This window comes from Babylonia areolata, chromosome 25, assembly GCF_041734735.1.
Source record: "Babylonia areolata isolate BAREFJ2019XMU chromosome 25, ASM4173473v1, whole genome shotgun sequence".
NCBI classification, from domain to species: domain Eukaryota; kingdom Metazoa; phylum Mollusca; class Gastropoda; order Neogastropoda; family Buccinidae; genus Babylonia; species Babylonia areolata.
Genome location: NC_134900.1, coordinates 39,441,268 through 39,466,277, shown reverse-complemented (window position 1 = coordinate 39,466,277; position 25,010 = coordinate 39,441,268). Strand labels below are relative to the sequence as shown.

General features: G+C 43.5%; 2 protein-coding genes across 3 annotated transcripts in view; one reads left to right on the top strand and one right to left on the bottom strand.

The window, feature by feature from the left end:
• The window catches only part of LOC143299935 (EEF1A lysine methyltransferase 2-like), a 22,290-nt gene extending 9,186 nt beyond the window's left edge, over positions 1-13,104 (bottom strand). Inside the window, exons 1-3 of the mRNA XM_076613477.1 lie at positions 13,006-13,104; positions 11,370-11,435; positions 9,510-9,627 (exon numbers count right to left, since the gene is read on the bottom strand). Coding sequence (XP_076469592.1) covers positions 9,510-9,627; positions 11,370-11,435; positions 13,006-13,064 — 243 coding nt within the window. The 5' untranslated portion in view covers positions 13,065-13,104. The remainder of the gene's footprint in view (positions 1-9,509; positions 9,628-11,369; positions 11,436-13,005) is intronic.
• LOC143299937 (ras-related protein Rab-7a-like) lies at positions 13,103-25,010 on the top strand. Of its 2 annotated transcripts, XR_013057581.1 has the most exons (6): positions 13,103-13,205; positions 16,674-16,753; positions 17,141-17,267; positions 19,583-19,801; positions 22,193-23,787; positions 23,838-25,010. XR_013057581.1 is itself a non-coding variant. In XM_076613480.1 (5 exons), the coding sequence occupies exons 2-5, from the start codon at positions 16,701-16,703 to the stop codon at positions 22,409-22,411; spliced, it is 618 nt and encodes a 205-aa protein (XP_076469595.1). In that variant the 5' UTR covers positions 13,103-13,205; positions 16,674-16,700; the 3' UTR covers positions 22,412-25,010. The 2 variants fall into 2 exon arrangements, 1 of the variants encoding a protein (XP_076469595.1); XM_076613480.1 differs by having other exon boundaries at positions 22,193-25,010.

The following is a 25,010-nucleotide window of genomic DNA, read 5'->3' as shown; positions in this document are numbered from 1 at the left end:
TATCAAAATGACAAAACAACATGAGCTGGCTATAGAGATGGCACAGGCACCTGAAAGTGCTCACCTACTTCCAGTGGACTTTGTGTGTTCAGGGAAGCAGCTCATGGTGATCCCTTTACCATCACCCACAGACCAATCCCTCACTGATACTGTGTGTGTCAGACATGCTGACCAGTTAGCTCATGGTGATCCCTTTACCGTCACCCACAGACCAATCCCTCACTGATACTGTGTGTGTCAGACATGCTGACCAGTTAGCTCATGGTGATCCCTTTACCGTCACCCACAGACCAATCCCTCACTGATACTGTGTGTGTCAGACGTGCTGACCAGTTAGTTCATGGTGATCCCTTTACCGTCACCCACAGACCAATCCCTCACTGATACTGTGTGTGTCAGACGTGCTGACCAGTTAGCTCATGGTGATCCCTTTACCGTCACCCACAGACCAATCCCTCACTGATACTGTGTGTGTCAGACATGCTGACCAGTTAGCTCATGGTGATCCCTTTACCGTCACCCACAGACCAATCCCTCACTGATACTGTGTGTGTCAGACGTGCTGACCAGTTAGCTCATGGTGATCCCTTTACCGTCACCCACAGACCAATCCCTCACTGATACTGTGTGTGTCAGACATGCTGACCAGTTAGCTCATGGTGATCCCTTTACCGTCACCCACAGACCAATCCCTCACTGATACTGTGTGTGTCAGACATGCTGACCAGTTAGCTCATGGTGATCCCTTTACCGTCACCCACAGACCAATCCCTCACTGATACTGTGTGTGTCAGACATGCTGACCAGTTAGCTCATGGTGATCCCTTTACCGTCACCCACAGACCAATCCCTCACTGATACTGTGTGTGTCAGACGTGCTGACCAGTTAGTTCATGGTGATCCCTTTACCGTCACCCAGAGACCAATCCCTCACTGATACTGTGTGTGTCAGACATGCTGACCAGTTAGCTCATGGTGATCCCTTTACCGTCACCCACAGACCAATCCCTCACTGATACTGTGTGTGTCAGACGTGCTGACCAGTTAGCTCATGGTGATCCCTTTACCGTCACCCACAGACCAATCCCTCACTGATACTGTGTGTGTCAGACATGCTGACCAGTTAGCTCATGGTGATCCCTTTACCGTCACCCACAGACCAATCCCTCACTGATACTGTGTGTGTCAGACATGCTGACCAGTTAGCTCATGGTGATCCCTTTACCGTCACCCACAGACCAATCCCTCACTGATACTGTGTGTGTCAGACGTGCTGACCAGTTAGCTCATGGTGATCCCTTTACCGTCACCCACAGACCAATCCCTCACTGATACTGTGTGTGTCAGACATGCTGACCAGTTAGCTCATGGTGATCCCTTTACCGTCACCCAGAGACCAATCCCTCACTGATACTGTGTGTGTCAGACGTGCTGACCAGTTAGCTCATGGTGATCCCTTTACCGTCACCCAGAGACAAATCCCTCACTGATACTGTGTGTGTCAGACGTGCTGACCAGTTAGCTCATGGTGATCCCTTTACCGTCACCCACAGACCAATCCCTCACTGATACTGTGTGTGTCAGACGTGCTGACCAGTTAGCTCATGGTGATCCCTTTACCGTCACCCACAGACCAATCCCTCACTGATACTGTGTGTGTCAGACATGCTGACCAGTTAGCTCATGGTGATCCCTTTACCGTCACCCACAGACCAATCCCTCACTGATACTGTGTGTGTCAGACGTGCTGACCAGTTAGCTCATGGTGATCCCTTTACCGTCACCCACAGACCAATCCCTCACTGATACTGTGTGTGTCAGACATGCTGACCAGTTAGCTCATGGTGATCCCTTTACCGTCACCCACAGACCAATCCCTCACTGATACTGTGTGTGTCAGACATGCTGACCAGTTAGCTCATGGTGATCCCTTTACCGTCACCCAGAGACCAATCCCTCACTGATACTGTGTGTGTCAGACGTGCTGACCAGTTAGCTCATGGTGATCTCTTTACCGTCACCCACAGACCAATCCCTCACTGATACTGTGTGTGTCAGACATGCTGACCAGTTAGCTCATGGTGATCCCTTTACCGTCACCCACAGACCAATCCCTCACTGATACTGTGTGTGTCAGACGTGCTGACCAGTTAGCTCATGGTGATCCCTTTACCGTCACCCAGAGACCAATCCCTCACTGATACTGTGTGTGTCAGACGTGCTGACCAGTTAGCTCATGGTGATCCCTTTACCATCACCCACAGACCAATCCCTCACTGATACTGTGTGTGTCAGACGTGCTGACCAGTTAGCTCATGGCATAGCACCAGGAGAGTAGGTCTTTCACTATCACTCTTAAAACACCACTTTTGTGGAAAATACAATCAAACAAATATGAGAATAAAATGTCATTGTCAACTTTCAATCTTCATTTTGTACAAGGCTGTCAGGGTCAGCTTATTACTGAGGTCAAAGTTTACAAAAACCCTGACAGTTTCAACATCTCTAAACATGCCACGAGGAGACGTCACGGCAGAACTGGATGTGGTGCTGGACGTGTGACCCAGTGTTCACCAGTCATCAGGGTTGGACGTGTGACCCAGTGTTCACCAGTCATCAGGGTTGGACGTGTGACCCAGTGTTCACCAGTCATCAGGGTTGGACGTGTGACCCAGTGTTCACCAGTCATCAGGGTTGGACGTGTCACCCAGTGTTCACCAGTCATCAGGGTTGGACGTGTGACCCAGTGTTCACCAGTCATCAGGGTTGGACGTGTGACCCAGTGTTCACCAGTCATCAGGGTTGGACGTGTGATCCAGTGTTCACCAGTCATCAGGGTTGGACGTGTGACCCAGTGTTCACCAGTCATCAGGGTTGGACGTGTGACCCAGTGTTCACCAGTCATCAGGGTTGGACGTGTGACCCAGTGTTCACCAGTCATCAGGGTTGGACGTGTGACCCAGTGTTCACCAGTCATCAGGGTTGGACGTGTCACCCAGTGTTCACCAGTCATCAGGGTTGGACGTGTCACCCAGTGTTCACCAGTCATCAGGGTTGGACGTGTGACCCAGTGTTCACCAGTCATCAGGGTTGGACGTGTGACCCAGTGTTCACCAGTCATCAGGGTTCCAGGTTGGACGTGTGACCCAGTGTTCACCAGTCATCAGGGTTGGACGTGTCACCCAGTGTTCACCAGTCATCAGGGTTGGACGTGTGACCCAGTGTTCACCAGTCATCAGGGTTGGACGTGTGACCCAGTGTTCACCAGTCATCAGGGTTCCAGGTTGGACGTGTGACCCAGTGTTCACCAGTCATCAGGGTTGGACTTGTCACCCAGTGTTCACCAGTCATCAGGGTTGGACGTGTGACCCAGTGTTCACCAGTCATCAGGGTTGGACGTGTCACCCAGTGTTCACCAGTCATCAGGGTTGGACATGTCACCCAGTGTTCACCAGTCATCAGGGTTGGACGTGTGACCCAGTGTTCACCAGTCATCAGGGTTGGACGTGTGACCCAGTGTTCACCAGTCATCAGGGTTGGACGTGTGACCCAGTGTTCACCAGTCATCAGGGTTGGACGTGTGACCCAGTGTTCACCAGTCATCAGGGTTGGACGTGTCACCCAGTGTTCACCAGTCATCAGGGTTGGACGTGTCACCCAGTGTTCACCAGTCATCAGGGTTCCAGGTTCCATTCCAGCAGGGTGTTGTGCCCTTGGAAAAGACCCTTCACTCTGATGTTCCTCATTCCAGCAGGGTGTTGTGCCCTTGGAAAAGACCCTTCACTCTGATGTTCCTCATGGCACCAGGTGTCAGTGGGTACCTGACCTGGGTTGGGGGGGGAGGAGAGGACTGGGACCTGCTTTCCAAAGCCAGACCCTGACACAGTGGACAGGATTTCACCGTCCTGATGGATATAACAAGCTACACGATTTTAGCCTTTTTTGACATGCTGCCCCCCCCCCTCCCCCTTCATCTTCCAATATCTTTCTCCACACAGTTATGCACATATATATGTGTTTGTGTATCCATATCATTCATTCATTATATTTCAGCTTGGAAAGGTGTGTGGACATGAGCACTGCATTGACAGTATAAATTCCTCAGAAAATTGGTAATGTAAGAGGCAGATATGGATCACCAGTTCTATCAGATGGCTCACGAAGAGGATCTGGGTGTGTATGTATGTATGTATGTATGTATGTATGACAACTCAGTGAACTTGTCTGAGGGTGAATAATTTACCTGAGCACAGCATCAGTGTATAGCCACAGGATACCTGTGTACACCTACAGTGTGTGTATACACATGTAACACACACACACACACACACACACAAAACATACATATGTGAGTGAGGCAAAGCAGGAGACAGTGTGAATGATGGAAAGAGATGTTATGATACACAACATTTCCATAATACATTGCCAGGTCATGTAAATGATGGAAAGAGATGTTATGATACATAATATTTCCATAATACATAGCCTGGTTATACATAACATTTCCATAATACATTACCAACGAAATGAACACAATTAGCATTTTTTCCATCAGATACCCAGGGTTTCTTTGTTTTCTGTTGTTGTCAGTTGTTTGTTTGTTTTGTATCTATACAACGAGACGAGTGTGAACATCACATTCCATGTCACATGACACATGACATGTCATCTTCTTCCATACACAACCACATGACAAGTCATCTTCTTCCATACACAACCACATGACAAGTCATCTTCTTCCATACACAACCACAAAGCAAGGCAGACTCCACTTAAAACAGGTCAGTGCTTAGAAGCAGTGCCATAATTTTACAAACATTACACATTGCCTTTGTAAGACTGGTCAACATTTGTTTTAGAGATGAGGGAGAGAAAAAAAACAAAAACAAACCCAGACAGAAGACAACATAAAAGGTGCCTCTCTCCATGATTTTCCACTTACAGGAGGCAGTGCACCACAGTGTGTGTAGTCAGAGCTAGTTAACCCCTCCACTATATTTTGGTGTACTGTTCAATGATTGATGTCATCAGTTTTGCTGAACAAAGCAGGGATGCCTTCTCATGAAGACAAAAAGTTTGGAAACAGACGGGTGACTAACGCCCTGACCTGTAAGCCCTGTAGACCTTATCTCAGTGAGGTCAGACCTTCAGCTGACCAACCTCCTTGTCAGCAGCAGTCAAGTGGTTAACTCCAGACAGGTCACATGGCAAGACAACACCTGACCCAGTCAGCTGAACCACTGAGTCACACCTCTCTTTGTGAGGAAAGAAAGATAGCAAGGAGGGGGCCACAGGTCAGGGGGGCAGGGGGGGGGGGAGAAAGATAGTGTGGGGGAGGGAGGTGAAGATGGAAAGGGGTGGGGAGGGGGAGGGGCAGCCCTGAATGATAACCTGCTACCTCATGAACCTCCTATCATCCCTGTCACCACTGTCAACCCCCACACTGAATAACACACACAAACATACTGGGTCACACACACACACACACACACACACACAGTAACACACATACACACACAAAGTTACACACACACACTCACAAAGTGACACACACACAGTTACATACATACACTCACAGAGGCACACGTATACACATTGACACATATAAACACACAGTCAGTAAGTGACACACACACAGAGTTGCACACACATAGTGACACTCACAGTGACACACACACACACACACACACACACACGCAAGTGTGAAGGGAGAGAAGCAGAGTGAGATAGCGGGAGGAGGAGGGGGGGAGAGAGGGAGAGAGAGTAACTCGGGAAGAAAGACAAGATGAATACACACATGCATACACATTAATCTGCACACTGTATCTCACTCACAACCCCCTCAAGACACACCACACATCCACATATCCACACACACGTCAATACACACATCCACACCCATGTCCACACACGCATCAAACACACCCCCACACACACACAGAGTCACACCCACCCATTGTGCATTCACATCCAAGCAACCACACTGCTGAACCCCAGACTTTCTACAAATCAAAACACACAACAATCTTGCAGACACTCACATGACAATAACATTGTGTGATAATCAAGTAATCAAGCTCCCCCTCAAACAACCCTCAAACAATCCCTCAAACAGCACCCCCACCAGCCCTCAAACAGCCCCTAAAGTCCCTCAAACAGCCCCCCCACCAGCCCTCAAACAGCCCCTAAAGTCCCTCAAACAGCCCCCCCACCAGCCCTCAAACAGCCCCTAAAGTCCCTCAAACAGCCCCCCAACAGCCCCTAAAGTCCCTCAGTCCCCCAACAGCCCTCAAACAGCCCCTAAAGTCCCTCAAACAGCCCCCCAACAGCCCTCAAACAGCCCCTAAAGTCCCTCAAACAGCCCCTAAAGTCCCTCAAACAGCCCCCCACCAGCCCTCAAACAGCCCCTAAAGTCCCTCAAAACAGCCCCTGAAGTCCCTCAAACAGCCCCTAAAGTCCCTCAAACAGCCCCTGAAGTCCCTCAAACAGCCCCCCATCAGCCCTCAAACAGCCCCTGAAGTCCCTCAAACAGCCCCCCATCAGCCCTCAAACAGCCCCTGAAGTCCCTCAAACAGCCCCCCACCAGCCCTCAAACAGCCCCTAAAGTCCCTCAAACAGCCCCCCACCAGCCCTCAAACAGCCCCTAAAGTCCCTCAAACAGCCCCCCCATCAGCCCTCAAACAGCCCCTAAAGTCCCTCAAACAGCCCCCCATCAGCCCTCAAACAGCCCCTGAAGTCCCTCAAACAGCCCCCCATCAGCTCTCAAACAGCCCCTGAAGTCCCTCAAACAACCCCTAAAGTCCCTCAAACAGTTCCCCAAACAGCCCTTGTAACAGCCACCATCTTTCAAACACACCCTCAAACAGTCCCCCAAACAGCCCTCAAACATCCCCCCAGTCCCCCAAACAGTCCCTCAATCAGTCCCCTAAACACCCCTCAAACAGTCCCCCAAACAGCCCTCAAAAAGTCCCCCAAACAGCCCTCAAAAAGTCCCCCAAACAGCTCTCAATCAGTCCCCTAAACAGCCCTCAATCAGTCCCCTAAACACCCCTCAAACAGTCCCCCAAACAGCCCTCAAACAGTCCCCCAAACAGCCCTCAATCAGTCCCCTAAACACCCCTCAATCAGTCCCCCAAACAGCCCTCAATCAGTCCCCCAAACAGCCCTCAAACAGTCCTCAATCAGTCCCCCAAACAGCCCTCAAACAGTCCCCCAATCAGTCCCCCAAACAGCCCTCAAACAGTCCCCCAAACAGCCCTCAATCAGTCCCCCAAACAGCCCTCAATCAGTCCCCCAAACAGCCCCCTAAACAGCCCTCAATCAGTCCCCTAAACACCCCTCAAACAGTCCCCCAAACAGCCCTCAAACAGTCACCCAAACAGCCCTCAATCAGTCCCCTAAACAGCCCTCAATCAGTCCCCTAAACAGCCCTCAATCAGTCCCCTAAACACCCCTCAAACAGTCCCCCAAACAGCTCTCAATCAGTCCCCCAAACAGCCCTCAAACAGTCCCCCAAACAGCCCTCAATCAGTCCCCTAAACACCCCCCAAACAGCCCTCAATCAGTCCCCTAAACACCCCCCAAACAGCCCTCAATCAGTCCCGTTCATTTATTTATTTATAGTCTGTTCATCAGTCCCTACAGTCCCTCAAAAAGTCCCCCAAACAGCCCTCAATCAGTCCCCTAAACAGCCCTCAATCAGTCCCCAAACAGCCCTCAAACATTCCCTCAAACAACCCACAAACTGTCAGCAGGGAGGCTAACTCATTGACCCAGAAAGGAGAAAGTTGTTCCACGCCCCAATACACACTGCTGTGCCTCAGGCTTGTCCTCACCAGTTTTTATGTCCTGTCCCAGTTTGACCTTTAAAGCTTTATAACCTTTTTGGAGTCCATTTTCCACCTCAGCTAGCATACAGGTCATAAAGCGCTGGGTTGGTTTGGAACACCAGTTTCCAGCGTGGGAAGAACGGAGTTTTATTATCATCATTCTTATTAGTATTGTGCACACACAGCCTTGTGTTGTCCTGACTGCTGTCATCACCAGAATAAACTGGGTGGTGGTGGTGGTGGTATTGTTCCCAATGTTTCACACAGATAGGTCCTCCTGCTGATGAAACAGCAACAAAACAAAACCAGGAAACAAGAGAATAAAAAAGGATGTAGACTTTTCCTCAGATTTATTGACTTGCATATCAGGAAAAAAAAGGTTTTATTCTAAAATATTTATTTAGTTTTGTACAAATTCCTAAAAAAAAGAGGAATCACATCACACACACACACACACACACACCACACACACACACACACACACACACACACAAATCCTCTCTCAGTCATCCATTTGAAACCAGTGACAAAATGAAATCAATGTCAAGACGTTTGATGGACTGAGGCAAATGTCTTTATCTTCAGAGGCTGACCATCAGCGTATCAACAAACAGACCAAAGGTCAATGACACCGGTCACTCTTTTCTCTGTCCACACTGGTTTCAAGGCAATCAACACTGGTCTGCTTATCACTATAATTGTGGTCTTGTAGTCTTCTTCAACAAACTTTCGTCGTGTATTAATGCTCTTTTAAACTAAACTGTATCATGGTGTATTACTGCTCTTTTAAAACTAAACTGTGTTCATGGTGTATTGAGGCTCCTTTAAACTAAACTGTATCATGGTGTATTAATGCTCTTTTAAAACTAAACTGTGTTCATGGTGTATTAATGCTCCTTTAAACTAAACCGTGTTCATGGTGTATTAATGCTCCTTTAAACTAAACCGTGTTCATGGTGTATTAATGCTCCTTTAAACTAAACCGTGTTCATGGTGTATTGAGGCTCCTTAAAACTAAGCTGTGTTCATGGTGTATTGAGGCTCCTTAAAACTAAACTGTGTTCATGGTGTATTGAGGCTCCTTTAAACTAAACTGTGTTCATGGTGTATTGAGGCTCCTTTAAACAAAACTTTGTTCATGGTGTATTGAGGCTCCTTAAAACTAAACTGTGTTCATGGTGTATTGAGGCTCCTTTAAACTAAACTGTGTTCATGGTGTATTGAGGCTCCTTTAAACTAAACTGTGTTCATGGTGTATTGAGGCTCCTTTAAACTAAACTGTGTATGTGGCGAAAACAGAAGACCTGGTATTGTGTATACATTATCAGAAGGCCTGGTAGTTGGGGTACATAAACAGAAGGCCTAATATTGTGTACATGTAAGCAGAAGGCCAGGTATTCTGTATATGTGAGGAGTAGGCCAGGTATTCTGTATATGTAAGCAGCAGGCCTGGTATTCTGTATACGTAGGTCTGGTATTCTGTATAATTTTTTTTTTTTTATGTGAGGAGAAGGCCAGGTATTCTGTATATGTAAGCAGCAGGCCTGGTATTCTGTATATGTAAGCAGAAGGCCTGGTATTCTGTATATAAGTAAGCAGAAAGCCTGGTATTCTGTATGTAAGCAGAAGGTCTGGTATCCTGTATATGTAAGCAGAAGGCCTGGTATTCAGTGTACCAACCAGTTCCAGGAGAAGAGCTCCGTTGCCACAGCCCAGGTCCAGAATGGCGTGGTCTTTCTTCACGTCCTCCTCCTCGTCCAACCAGTCCACCATACGTTCCTGGCTGTCCTCCCCAAACCTGACGCCACATTCAACTTATTAATTGTCTAACAACGGTAACAATAATAATCACTGCAATCTACAACACAGGCGTCCAGATAATCTACATGCAGAAGTATTTCCATCAGTTACAGATGAAAAAAAAAAAGAAAGAAAAGAACTGTACACTGCTTTAGCGCTATCTTCTTTGTTCTGAGTGATGTCAATGAAGCAGGGGTTACTTTACATGGGTCAGGCTGTGCTTTTCTTGGTGTACTGACATTCTCTCACATCATCTAGGTGGGAACTCACAGCTCACAACTTTTTTAATCAAGGATGAACATTTTAGGCATGCCCTATTCTTCAAATCTGTCCTTCCTAACCCACATCCACAACAAAAATCACACACATGTAAGAATGAAGAGAACAGAATTTTACCAGGAACAACCCTTTTGTTGCCGTGGGTTCTTTTATGTGCGCTAAGTGCATGCTGCACACAGGACCTCGGTTTATTGTCTCATCCGAATGACTAGCGTCCAGACCACCACTCAAGGTCTTGTGGAGGGGGAGAAATATCGGCAGCTGTGCCAGTGTGCTCAGATTCTCTCGCTTTCTAGGTGGATACGTTACCTCTAGGCCATCACTCCACTTATCTTCCAGTTATCTGGGTTGGAGGAAAATGACCCATTTTTCAATACCTTAATTTTTCTTGGCAACAATAAATCAAGTCCCTAGTATTTTTTGTAAAAACATTATATTATGTGGTTTGAATGTTACACCCAACCAACTGACTGTCATTTTCCTCATGAACATGGGCCTTTGTTTTTGAAAAAATGGAAACACTGCTTAGTATTCTTTAGAAGACTGTGATGAGAAAGGCGTCACCATTTGCTTCTCTTGCAGCAAATCTTAAGGGTTCATTTCCACCTGCTTCTTTTCCCATTAACACTGAGTTTAATTCCATGGTTTGCACAATCCTGCTTGCCTTCCTTTCAATGCCCCATCAATGGTCCTGTAATGTATGTCAGAATTTGGTTGGGTCACGGAGACACAAGCAAAACCAGCATCCATGCCCCTTGAAAACAGAGTATAGATGCCTCAACAGAGGGGTAAAAATGGTCAGTCCACAAATCCAGAGAAAACGTCAAGCTCAGTATCGCGAAGACACAGTCATCTAAAACAACGTCAAGCTCAGTATCGCGAAGACACAGTCATCTAAAACAACGTCATGCTCAGTATCGCGAAGACACAGTCATCTAAAACAACGTCATGCTCAGTATCGCGAAGACACAGTCATCTAAAACAACGTCATGCTCAGTATCCTGATGACACAGTCATCTATAAACAATGTCATGCTCAACATCCTGATGACACAGTCATCTAAAACAACGTCATACTCAGTAGAATAGAACAGAATTGAACAGAACAGGTCTTTATTACCAAGTGTACCGGGGTCACAAGGAATATTGTGAAGGAGAATCGTGAAGACCAGTCATCCATCAGCAAATTGTTGTGACATTTCTCATCCACCACATGTCAACTTGACCCACCTCAGTGCTGGAAACTGGTAAAATTTACTTCAAGACACTGCTGGAGATTTTGATTCTTGTGCAAGACAGTCTGGAAACTTTTTCTGTGGGGGTAGTGGGTGGGGGTCTCTGACTTTTAGCTTATATGTTCTGATGTTTCCTGCTATTTGCTACAATCAGGAGTTTTGTTGCTGTTGCAATGCACAGATCAAGATATAACATCACAATGCAAAGAAAATCAAAACAGATTTACCATATTTCACCAACATCACCAATGTCTCTGAAAGATTTCAGCTCTCTGTTGTATGTATCTTCCCAACTGAAACAAACAACAAACTAAAAGGTAAACCTTGAGTATGGCATGAAGTTAGAAATATCATTCTTCAGCTTCCAATACGAACATAACAATAAAAAGAGACAGAAAAAAAAAAGAGCACACAGGTCTGTTCACAAATTACAGTGGCAGTCCTGATATGCACAAACGCAAAATGGGCCCACTGATTTTAGGCTTCAAACACATCTTGATCTCTGCGTGACATTTGATTACTTGACACATGGTACACCATTCATCATTGAACTTACATATTCATCAAATGATGTTTCTTTGAAACTCATGTGCTTATGTACTTAACACCAAACATTTTAAAGATGTTTCTGAATAGGCGTCAGGAATGGACATTCGAATGTCACTGATAGAGCTTGGTCTCTGACCGAGGAAATGCGCTATATAAGTATCCATATAAATCAATCAGTAAATGTAGAGATTTTCTGTTTCAGTCTGAAATCCATCATTACATATAAAATTTGACACTTTCCAAAATTTCCATCAGTCTGAAAAAATGTCATGCCTGTTTCAGTGTTTGTGGCTCATAAGTCTTAAAACTTTTGCTACAAAATTCTCATATGAGTCTTTGTCTCTAAGCTTTTCTCTCTCTTGTCTTCAAATTCTACTAGTCTAAATCATCTTGCTGGACTAAAGCTTGGCTAATATAGCAACTTAGTGAGACTGTGCTCGCACTGGATAATTTAGAATCTTAGTTATAGAAAATTGTTTGGGGGTAGTAGGGAGATGGAAGTGTTGGTGCGGAGAGTGGGATGAGGGTAAAAGGTGCTGAGGGGGTGGGGGAAGGGTGATGACTTCTACCAATGCCTCATCAAACGGGCCCTCTTTCTTTCTCTTGCTCTCTCTCTCTCTCTCTCTATATATATACACACACCCATATAAATATACATATATATTATACATGTATACATATTACACACACACACATATATATATATATATATATATCATGTTGATGTTGATGAAGGGATGTGCTGATAAATGTACACATAAGGTGGGGTAGCATTTGTTATGTACTTCATTCGTTTCCAGAGCCCCAGGTCTTTATCCTCTCAGGGGCACATTAGTGTGGGATCTTTCAGCCCCTGGCCAGCCCAGCCCTGTCTGGAAGCCAGTGTGACATGGGAACAGATGGGAAGACTGGGTCTTCATGTTGTGTGTTGCTCAGTGCAGAGACTACAGATTGTGTCCAAGCTCAGTCAGTGGTACTGAAACTGTTGGAAGATCAATTCTATAGTGTGTGGTATATATGTATACTTAAAATATATTCATTCGTGAACAAGAACTTAATAACTCAATATTTAAATTTACCCAGAGCAGTGGAAGTCTTTGTCAAATTCAGTTTTATTACGAACTATAAATAGGTACAGTGGTAGAAAATACACGTAAACATTACTTCCTATATCACGCCAAATGTTCAACGACATAATATATATATATCGTTTTACGCTAAAATAGGACTTTACCCCGTTGTATATGGTACAATGCATGAGTTTGGGAAATAGATTGCGTCTGTCGGTGTGTTTATTACTTAAACATTGCTTACAACTTCTTTGTTCCAAGTTTTGATGACTCAAAATCACATGCTTCGTCTGCTTTTTCCATTGCTGATTCTCCGGAAGTTTACTTTCCACCTGTTCAGTATGATGGGAACATGACGTCAGCGATCACGGGATTTAGCGCCATATTGAGGGAGTTTGGGAAACACTCGATTTATCACATCGCAGTGAAGTGAAAATCAGAGCGGTGAGTGCAACGTTGTTGTTTTTTCTGTGTTAAGAGTAACTTAGTGTACTGTGGTTCATGTACAGTACAGTGTTGCCGAGTGCTTTTACATTACGTTAAACCTTTCTGTGTGTCAATTTTGTGTGACACTGCAGAAAATGAAACAACAAAAATAGCAGACAGTGCTTTGAGAGTGAATGACTGTGTATGAAAACAGACTAGATGACGAGATAAAAAAACCCAGAAAAACTGGAATGCGGGTCTCGTTCAAGTCAGGAGCTGGAAGGAAAGGAAACTGGATATAATGTAAACTGTGACTGGCCGAAAGAAAGCAGCTTACCTGATGATAAAAATAATTGTTCGGGGCGTACTGTAGTAACACTTTAGTTCTTTCTTTCATTGCCAAAACATCGGATAAATCGCGGAACATAAGCCGTTGAAAGTTTCGAGATGAAACGAAGATTTTTATCTTGATGGAGGCATACATTTTGTCCGAACATACACAAACTTGCTGGATTATACATACTAAATATCACTGGGCCAAGGTCCACTAAAGAAGGGGTCATGGTAGTGATCTGTTGCTAGGTTTTAGTTTTGTCACACACACACACAGATTTTTATTTTTTTATTTTTATTTTTTTTCCAAATCTTAAATGCTAATTTTCAGGGCCTCCCTTGAGTCTCATCTTGGTCAGCCACTGTAACTTGTATGAGACAAAATTGTTTCACGTGATCCAACTTTCAAGGCAGTGTTTTCTTTTGTGGTGATTTCCCATGCATTATCATTCCTATAGATATGATTTCTGTTATTGCGTGCTTTTGTAAAGTTTTAGTTTGGTGTTGAGGACTGGTGGTTAAGATGATTTTCACTTGTTTGAGCTGGCTGGTCAAAGCTGAATGCTCATTTACTAGTTTATTTTTAATGTGTAAGCTATTTTGAATTAATGACATTGACTCATTGCAAGACTTGATCAGTATGCTAACCTGTCAACTGTTAAAGTTTACAGTATAAAGTTTAAAGTACAATTGATTCAGTTTGCTTTCAACAGGGGTGTGTGTGTATTTTAATTACTGACAGAATTTTCTTTTCACCTTCACTTTTTTTGGTTTCCATCAGGAAGATAGGTAAATCAGATTTGAAGAATTGTGTGATGGAAGCTAAATCAAATGTAAAGTCTTCTTCACTCAGTTACGAAAAATAAAAGTGTCATGTGAATTTAGTGTGAATATTCACCATTGATCATTCAATTCATAATGAAAATTTACTCCCCAATCCATATAGATCTGTAGTTTATCAATAATAATTGTTGGTGGAGTGGTCATGTTGTTTTTATTGTCTTTTTTTTCTCTCTCTCTATTTTTTTTTCTTTCTTTTTTTTCTTCTTTTTTTTTACACAGTGCAGTTGCATTCTATTTGCAGTGTATTTTAGTGACATTTCATTTGTTTTAGAAAATATTTTATATCAGTGGTGGTTTTGGTGGCTGACACCTTGACAGTATGAATGACAGCTTTAAACTTGGTTTGTGTGTGTCATTCCATGTGTCCTTTAAGTCAGCTTACTTGTTTATGGGTGTGAACTGTCAATGTTAAAACGGCAAAATACCAAGTTTGGTTGACAGATGCAGGGGCAGCTTGTTTTTCTTTTCTTTTTCTTTTTCATTATTAACAGAGGCAGTTTACTGTTTAGTTTGAATATATTTGATAGGAACCATTGAAAACAAATGCTTCTGGAGGGAGAAAGAGAAAAACAAAGAAATCGGTGTGCTTTATGTGTTGATTTGCAAAATGATACATTAAGTGATTAACCATGAAATCAAAATGATAACTTTTGAGAAATATCTGTTGTCAGTTCTTTGAATTTGTCAGTTTGATTAAACTATGGAAACTTATTTAATGGGTGTACAACAGAGTTTTAGGTAATAAACACATTCATAATTGATAATATATATTACATTCTATTTCTGTTCATCAGAAATTAAATGTTATTCATAGAAACAGTGTCGACAGTCTCTTTTGAAAGAATCACTAAGTTTATATTGTAATGAATCCCTCAGGCCAGGTTTGACCTTACTGCATTATAAGTTCTTAAAGTTGTGAATAGGGCTTGGAGTATTTTTGATGATTTGATCAATGGAACGGCTTTTATTGGATGAAGAAAATCAAATGTCAGCATTAAAATGATTAATGTACTGTTGATAAGCTTTGGTCATTGACTCTTCATGACACATTGACGGTCGAGAGGGAATGAATGAATAAAATTATGTACAAAGTATGTGTTCCTGTCTTTCTCGCTGTCTCTATCTCTTTATCTGTTCTCTTACTCTCTCTCCCTCTTCCCCCTCCCTCGGTATGTGTGTGCACATGCAGTACTAGTATATCAGGTGCATACTTTCATTAGTTCAAGGAACGTCACTGGTCACTAATAGTAATACTGTAAGTGTAATGGTGATAAGGCTGTATATCAGTTACAAGTCAGTTGGGTGACAAGAATGTTGATAGGAAGGTCACACACCTACACACACTTGTTCTCTCAGTGATACATGACCAACAGTGACACTTTGGATGGAGTGAGCAGTACTTCATGTGATGAAATGCAAATCTTTGGCTGAGCACAATGGCTGTGTGACAGTGGGGATCAAAGGGTGTATCTGTCAGGAGGATTCCAGTGCAGTTTGAAAGGTCACAGAACAGAAAATGTGACTGCCCTTTTCTCTTCCTCTGTCACGCCTCAATTTCTCATGTCCCTCTTTTTGGTTGAGTGAGAGTGTTAGTTTCACAGTCACTTTACACATTATCCAGTCTGAAAGTAAAACTGTCAAATTAGAATTTATAGTAAATCTAAGAGCAAAAAGCTGTGGATCTATTATGCAGATAGAAAAAATAGCCTGATTCGCAAAGACCTAGTTACCTACACATATGCATTCTCTCTCTCTCTCTCTCTCTCACACACACTTGTACCGATGTGTTTTGAGGCCAAACTGGAATTCATTTTGTGTCAGCATGACAAATTTGGTAGGGAAGAGGTGAGGAACAAAAATAACGGAAAGGCACGTGGTCCATGGTTGTGACTTCGTTTTACTATGTGGGTTACAAAGAACGCAGCGAGTCAGCAGACACTCGCAAATAACACGACAGAGTTTTAGTCACTCTTAACATAAGGCAAATGTAAATTTTCATTGATAATAACATAATATGGTAATGTTAAACTGATTATGATTTGTAGAAACCTATAGTATAACACTAGTGATACACACACACACACACACACACACACACACACACATTGAATTTATGTATTCTGCAAAAGGAGCAATTGCAACTTCAGTGAAGTCATGATATTTTCCTATAATTGTGTTTGGACAGATAGTGAAATACATATTACAAATTGAAACAAGATGACAGGAAGCAGAAAACTGAGAATGGTGTGCTTCAGAGCTTTTCATTGCCTTCATTGTGAAATGTCCTATTTTGTCTGTGTGTTTTTACAGGTTTGAAGCCAATCAGAGCTGTGCACAATGGCTTCAAGAAAGAAGGTGCTGCTGAAAGTGATTATACTGGGTGACAGTGGGTATGTTGCTTTACTGTGTACAGCTTTCACTTGTTCAAGTTGTTGATCTCTTTGCTGTCAGGAAAAAGACTGGGGTCTTTTGTGCTTTTCAAATGTGATTCTTTTGTAAATTGGTTCACTGAACAAGTCGTTCAGTTTTATTGGATAGATGGACTGGCATCTAACAAGAAGTCCTGCTGATTTAGGAATTGCAGCAATATATTGAAGGCAATGATGAAAGAAAAGACACTGGTGATTGTCATGTGACAAGTAATAATATATTATAATTTTCATGATTAAATTGTGCTTTTGATTCAGTGATTGTGAATGAACTCTGGAAATATGTATGAGTTTTTCCCTCTTTGCTTTCTGCCTCGTCCTTAAAAAGGAAAGTTGTATTGTTTTCAGTGTTGGGAAAACATCACTTATGAACCAGTATGTCAACAAGAAGTTCAGCAACCAGTACAAAGCAACCATTGGTGCAGATTTCCTCACAAAAGAAGTCATGGTGGATGACAGGCTAGTTACAATGCAGGTGAGTCAGCAACCAAACCAGTCCAACAAAGAAGAAAAGAACAAATTGCTGGACTCCATTCACTTCCATTTTCTCTTCCTCAGTCATGAGCTGCAAGTCCTGTTATGCACACAATTGCAGTTGTGGACTTCTAAGTGTGTGGCTCTCAGGATTAGAAACCCCCAGGTAGTTTTTAATTGTTCTGGGGACAAGTAAATTAAAAAGAAAATATAGATGGGCGCAATAACCGAGTGGTTAAAGCGTAGGACTTTCAATCTGAGGGTCCTGGGTTCGAGTCTTGGTAACTGCGCCTGGTGGGTAAAAGGTGGAGATTTTTCCAATCTCCCAGGTCAGCATGTGCAGACCCGAGGTACCTAAACCCCCTTCATAGGTATACTCAAGCAGAAGATCAAATACACACACTAAAGATCCTGTGATCTATGTCAGCATTTGGTGGGTTATGGAAACAAGAACATACAAAGCATGCCTGTCTACAATATTGACCAGTGGTAGGAAAAAATAAAAGGTAAAATGAGTGGATGAAAATGTGTGATATGTCATAAGCACCCAGGATAAAATATGCATGATATAATGAGAACTTGCACTTATTTTTCTGCCGCATCTTTTGTTTTGTGTGGGAGAAACTGAAGACTGAAATGAGTATAATGGCTGCTCATTCACAGTCAGTTGTAGTGTTAGGGAGGGCTCTGATGTTTCAACAGTCAGAAAAGCTTTAATATTTACAGATACCATGAACAGCCTGCAAACAGTCACTGTGAAAATTGAACTGTGTTGTTTCAGATCTGGGACATGATTGTTTTGATCCACAGATAGTCTGTAGATACAGTAACATAGATCAAAACAGTAACATAGATCAAAACAAAGGGCTGTCTGTGTTGTTTCAGATCTGGGACATGATTGTTTTGTTCTATAGAATGATCTGTAGGTACAGTGACATAGATCAAAATCTACAGAATGGTCTGTAGGTACACCGTACAGTGACATAGATGAAAACAGTCTGTAGGTACACCGTACAGTGACATAGATCAAAACAGTCTGTAGGTACAGTGACATAGATGAAAACAGTCTGTAGGTACACCGTACAGTGACATAGATCAAAACAGTCTGTAGGTACAGTGACATAGATCAAAACAGTCTGTAGGTACATAGATCAAAACAGTCTGTAGGTACACCGTACAGTGACATAGATCAAAACAGTCTGTAGGTACAGTGACATAGATCAAAACAGTCTGTAGGTACAGTGACATAGATCAAAACAGTCTGTAGGTACATAGATCAAAACAGTCTGTAGGTACACCGTACAGTGACATAGATCAAAACAGTCTGTAGGTACAGTGACATAGATCAAAACAGTCTGTAGGTACACCGTACAGTAACATAGATGAAAACAGTCTGTAGGTACAGTGACATAGATCAAAACAGTCTGTAGGTACAGTGACATAGATCAAAACAGTCTGTAGGTACAGTGACATAGATCAAAACAGTCTGTAGGTACACCGTACAGTGACATAGATCAAAACAGTCTGTAGGTACAGTGATATAGATCAAAACAGTCTGTAGGTACAGTGATATAGATGAAAACAGTCTGTAGGTACAGTGACATAGATCAAAACAGTCTGTAGGTACAGTGACATAGATCAAAACAGTCTGTAGGTACACCGTACAGTAACATAGATCAAAACAGTCTGTAGGTACAGTGACATAGATCAAAACAGTCTGTAGGTACATAGATCAAAACAGCCTGTAGGTACACCGTACAGTAACATAGATCAAAACAGCCTGTAGATACACCGTACAGTGACATAGATCAAAACAGTCTGTAGGTACATAGATCAAAACAGTCTGTAGGTACACCGTACAGTGACATAGATCAAAACAGTCTGTAGGTACATAGATCAAAACAGTCTGTAGATACACCGTACAGTAACATAGATCAAAACAGTCTGTAGGTACACCGTACAGTAACATAGATCAAAACAGTCTGTAGGTACAGTGACATAGATCAAAACAGTCTGTAGGTACATAGATCAAAACAGTCTGTAGGTACACCGTACAGTAACATAGATCAAAACAGTCTGTAGGTACAGTGACATAGATCAAAACAGTCTGTAGGTACACCGTACAGTAACATAGATGAAAACAGTCTGTAGGTACAGTGACATAGATCAAAACAGTCTGTAGGTACATAGATCAAAACAGCCTGTAGATACACCGTACAGTAACATAGATCAAAACAGTCTGTAGGTACATAGATCAAAACAGTCTGTAGGTACAGTGACATAGGTCAAAACAAAGTGCTGTCTATGTTGTTTCAGATCTGGGACACAGCGGGGCAGGAGAGATTTCAGAGTCTGGGGGTTGCATTTTACCGTGGGGCCGACTGCTGCGTGCTGGTGTTTGACGTGACCATGTCCAACACGTTCAGCTCTCTGGACAGCTGGCGGGACGAGTTCCTGATCCAGGCTAGTCCCCGAGACCCTGAGAACTTCCCCTTTGTTGTCATCGGCAACAAAATTGACTTGGAAAACCGGGCTGTAAGTGTTGGAATGTTCCATAACTTTGTCCTTCACTGTGTTCAGTTTGAAATTTGTTTTGGACAGATTTAAAAAAAGAAAAAAGAAAGGTGTTGGTTTAAAAGATTGTCTTGTTATAGCTAAGCTAGAGGAGATGGAGAAAATCCTAACCCTGTCCTAGCAGTTAGTGGCTTGGACTGACAAGTGTGGGACTGGTGGGTTGAGACCATTATGGAAGCCTAAAGAATATTGTGGGAATATCAAGCTCTGATGGACTGCTACTCAGATTTGTGTGTCAGCTGTGGGTACTTTAACACACAGTTTGTCTTTCCGTGTTCCTGTTAGTATTGTGACCAAGAGACTGACACTTAGCAGATGAGACAGACCTGAGGACAGCATGAGGTGATGGTCCAAGGCAGAAGACTCCAGAGGTCTGTGCCCCAAGAAGGGTTACAACATGTTTACCATTCAGGAGTAGCCACATTTGTTAGGGGAACAGATAGAAATTGATGACTGTTACAGATGCTGATTGCATGTTACGGGGAAAGTACAACAGAAACAGTGGGGACACCTTTTTCCATGGGTGGACTTATCTTATGGGGGATGTGAAGTTGAGATTTGAACAGTGTGCGCATGTGTGGATGCACCAGGTTTGCTGAACATGGCACATTTTCGTTCTTGTTTTTATTTCAATCCTTTGCCTTCAGCTTTTGGCTATTGATCCATTTTCTATATTTTAATCAAACTAATGTATTTGATTATTTGTTTATTTTGTCTTATTGCTTTGCTCCATTCTTATGTTAATATTTTCCATAACCTAGGATAGGATCTCAAGGCCTTATCAGTGTGTTAGGTTTATGCAAAGGTTAGACATTGTTGCTGGTTGTTGTTGTTTTTCCAGCAGATGTGATGTAGAGTATGTGGGTCTGTCTTCATGCTTTGATACCAATTTGAAATTGAAAATGTTGAAAATAGAGAAAAACCCTTGTCAGAAGTGTGAAAAAGAAAAGAAAAATAATTCCAGCAACAGTATGGACATCACCAGATGTTCAGGAAAGAATGCAGTAGGTGATGTTTATATGGACAGAAAAAGGAAAGCTTTGTGCGCTCTTTGCAAATGGGAATTCTCCATCAGTCTTTGTTGCCGTGATGGTGGTCGTCGTGTTGATTATTTTCTTAAAAAGAAGAGAATACGGTGTATCTGTGAAAGTTGTAGAAAATTTCAGTTTGTTCATGATTTTTATAGCATCTGTCCCTGATGATAACATTTTGAGGTGGACATGATGTGAAAAGTAGTGATTCATGTGGGGATAGCACCAGAAGAAATGTTTGACTGTAATGTTGGAGACTGGGGCTTGGTGTGGTGTGTTTACAGGTAAGGGGGGGGATGGTGTGGTGTGTTTAGGGGGGGATGGTGTGGTGTGTTTACAGGTAAGGGGGGATGGTGTGGTGTGTTTACAGGTAAGGGGGGGGATGGTGTGGTGTGTTTAGGGGGGGATGGTGTGGTGTGTTAAGGGGGGGATGGTGTGGTGTGTTTACAGGTAAGGGGGGGATGTTGTGGTGTGTTAAGGGGGGGATGGTGTGGTGTGTTTACAGGTAAGGGGGGGATGGTGTGGTGTGTTAAGGGGGGGATGGTGTGGTGTGTTTACAGGTAAGGGGGGGGATGGTGTGGTGTGTTTACAGGTAAGGGGGGGATGGTGTGGTGTGTTTACAGGTAAGGGGGGGATGGTGTGGTGTGTTTACAGGTAAGGGGGGGATGGTGTGGTGTGTTTACAGGTAAGGGGGGGATGGTGTGGTGTGTTTACAGGTAAGGGGGGGATGGTGTGGTGTGTTAAGGGGGGGATGGTGATGGTGTGGTGTGTTAAGGGGGGGATGGTGTGGTGTGTTAAGGGGGGGATGGTGTGGTGTGTTTACAGGTAAGGGGGGGATGGTGTGGTGTGTTTACAGGTAAGGGGGGGATGGTGTGGTGTGTTTACAGGTAAGTGGGGGATGGTGTGGTGTGTGTACAGGTGACGTTGAGGACTGGGGGGGGGGATGGTGTGGTGTGTGTACAGGTGACGTGTAGGACTGGGGGATGGTGTGGTGTGTGTACAGGTGATGTGTAGGACTGGGGGATGGTGTGGTGTGTGTACAGGTGACGTGTAGGACTGGGGGATGGTGTGGTGTGTGTACAGGTGACGTGTAGGACTGGGGGGGGGGATGGTGTGGTGTGTGTACAGGTGACGTTGAGGACTGGGGGATGGTGTGGTGTGTGTACAGGTGACGTGTAGGACTGGGGGATGGTGTGGTGTGTGTACAGGTGACGTGTAGGACTGGGGGATGGTGTGGTGTGTGTACAGGTGACGTGTAGGACTGGGGGATGGTGTGGTGTGTGTACAGGAAGATGACTTGTGAGGTGTGTTGTGTGTCCAGGTGACAGCGAAGCGTGCCCAGGGTTGGTGCAGCAGCAAGGGGGAGATCCCGTACTTTGAGACGAGTGCCAAGGAGGCCATCAACGTGGAGCAGGCCTTCCAGACGGTGGCCAAGAACGCCCTGGCCCAGGAGAGTGACGTTGACTTCTACAATGACTTCCCCGACCAGATCAAACTGTCCAACGACCAGAACAAACCCAAGGAAGGATGTGGATGTTAGTTAGCTTGCAGACGTCTTTCCTTTCTTTTTTTTTTCTTTTTTTTTTATTCTCTTTTTTTTTTTTTCAATTTATTTGTTAAAGAAAAAAGTGTGTAGGAATGGTTTAAGTGTGTGATACTAGGGGTTTGGGATTTTTTGAGCCCTTAGGTAGATTTGATTGCAGACATGTAGATTTGAAGCGACTGTGGATTTGAGTAACAGCAAGGGTTTGGATGAACACTGTGTGTTTTGTATGGAGTGGTATTTGCTGTGTGTGGCTGTTGGCATAAAGACGGGTGTGGTCAATTATAGATAAGATACCTTTTTTTTCTGTCTCCGGCATGAAAGTTCTTTCTGGATTTTGATGTCCAGAATGACTGCTTTTTACCTGAAGAATTGATGATACTGGCTGTCACAAGTTTTGGGTCTGGTGTGTGGAGACTTGGGTTTGGGTGCAATGAGGGTGGCTCTCCCACACATGGCCTGACACAAGATGTGTGTGGATGAAATGTAAAAAAACCAACATATAACCATCATTCCACAAGTAGAAAGTCTTGAATTGAGAGTGGTCAATCCTTCAGAAGATTTGGGGGTGGGGGGTTGTTTGCTTTTTTCTTTCTTTCTTTTTTTGTCCTTTCTTGGCAGTTGAGATCCCATCTCTTGTAAGATGTAGTTCAGTCTGGACAACAGGTTGCTTCATCAGCACTAGGGTAGAAGTTATATGAGGTTGATACTGACATCCCCATTTTTGTTCATTTGATATGAATATTGAAGAACACTGCTGGCATGTGTGGTTACTTAGTCAGATGGGTGTGTGGGCAGGGAAGAAGGGCTTTGTGTCTGTATTATGGATGCCACCTCTACTTACAGGTCATGGGAGGGGGGGTAGGGTGAACTGGGTATGGTAGAATGGAGATGGTTGAATGCTTCATTTTCTTGATGCTGGTGAATGGCATAACTGTATTTCACTTCAGTCTGCTGGCGTTCTGAGCTGTTCCACAAAGGAACCGCAGACATGGAAGCATGTGGAATATACAGTTGTATCCAAAGAAGACAAAAAAAGTTGTTCAAGACCCTTTCACTTTGTCATTGCATATATGTCAAACATGATTTCGGGAAGGCTGTGTTGTGTATTTTCCATACAGTTTTTTAAGTTGTGATAGTAATTGGCCTTTGGAATTGTTATGCACTCTTCTGAATGGAATTGAGTAGTAAGGAAACATGCTGAGGGGGTGTTCTATTTATATGTTGTCATTTGGGTTTTGACATATCTACTGTGAATGGACTTCACCTTTACATTACAGATGTGTATAATAATGGCCAGCATACTGGATGGCAGATGGTTGTATATTTATTAAAGTTATTCGCTGGTTGCTTTCATGGGGAGAGTGACTGAGGTGATGTATAGGCAAAAAAAAGAAAGTTGCCTTGGTGTGCATTGACTGAGGTGATGTATAGGCAAAAAAAGAAAGTTGCCTTGGTGTGCATGGAATGATTGACTTTTTACATGTCATGAGTGGGTGTGGTGACTGCATAATGTCTGTCAGTGAGTGTACTGGTTTGTTTTGCTGGTGTAGTTTCTCACGGAGATGTGCACTTCAGTTCAGCCTCCATCTCTGTATATCATTGTCGGGATTCCCACCACAGATTATTTCATTCATGTCTCTTCTCATTTCAAATGATGGCATACTGATCATTTTTATTCTTCATGTTTGTGCCATTATTTTGGATGGTGGGTTTTTTTGTTGGTTTTTTTCCGAAGTCAGTGTGTGAAAAGAATTGGGTGCTGTTGATAATTTTGTCAGGCTCACAAGTCCTAGCAACATGACCCCAACCAGTTATCCTGTGAAGACGAGTCAGTCTTCCCCAGTGTGTGCTGTCTTGCCTGCTTCAAACAACATTTGAACACTTTCCAGCATTTTCCAGGAAGTGGAACAAATCCTTACTCCTGTCAGTGATACTTTGATGTTGCCAAACCCTGTGGACAGCAACAGGCTTTTTGGCTTTTTGTCATTGCCATGGCGCTTCTCTTCCAGTGTGTAATCTGCGAAAGAGTTTGTTTCAGTGAACAGTTTTGGTTCGGTTATGACAAAACCTGTGATGCTTTTCTATATTTTGATTTCTTTTCAGCTATTGTTTGTGGGGTTTTTTTTGTGTGTGTGGTTTTTTTTTTGGGGGGGGGGGGGGGGGGGGGGGGGGGGGGGGGGTTCAATGCAAACTTCTGAAGTTCCATTTATTATCCATTTATTATTTCTCTCATCACCAGCACTGCATACAGATCATCCATGAGCATTTGTCCTGCCCACCTGCTTGATGCCAATGTAGATATGATTTTGAAGTAATGCCTGTACATGTGTCCTGTGTTTCCATGGAATCTGAAGATTTGTTTCCTTTTCTCTCTCCTCCACCCTCCACCTTGAGTTGTGCTGTGCTCTGGCTTCATCTTGATGCTGGTTTTATCAGGTCATGTACAAGCCCACTGACTAGAAATAAAATCAGTTTGTGTACAATTTGAGAGTTCTGTCTGTTTTGTAGGTCTTTCAGCCCAGTCAGGTTGTAACTGGTTTGAGAATGTTCAACTTAATAAAATAATTATTGAATTTTTATAATAGCTCAGAAA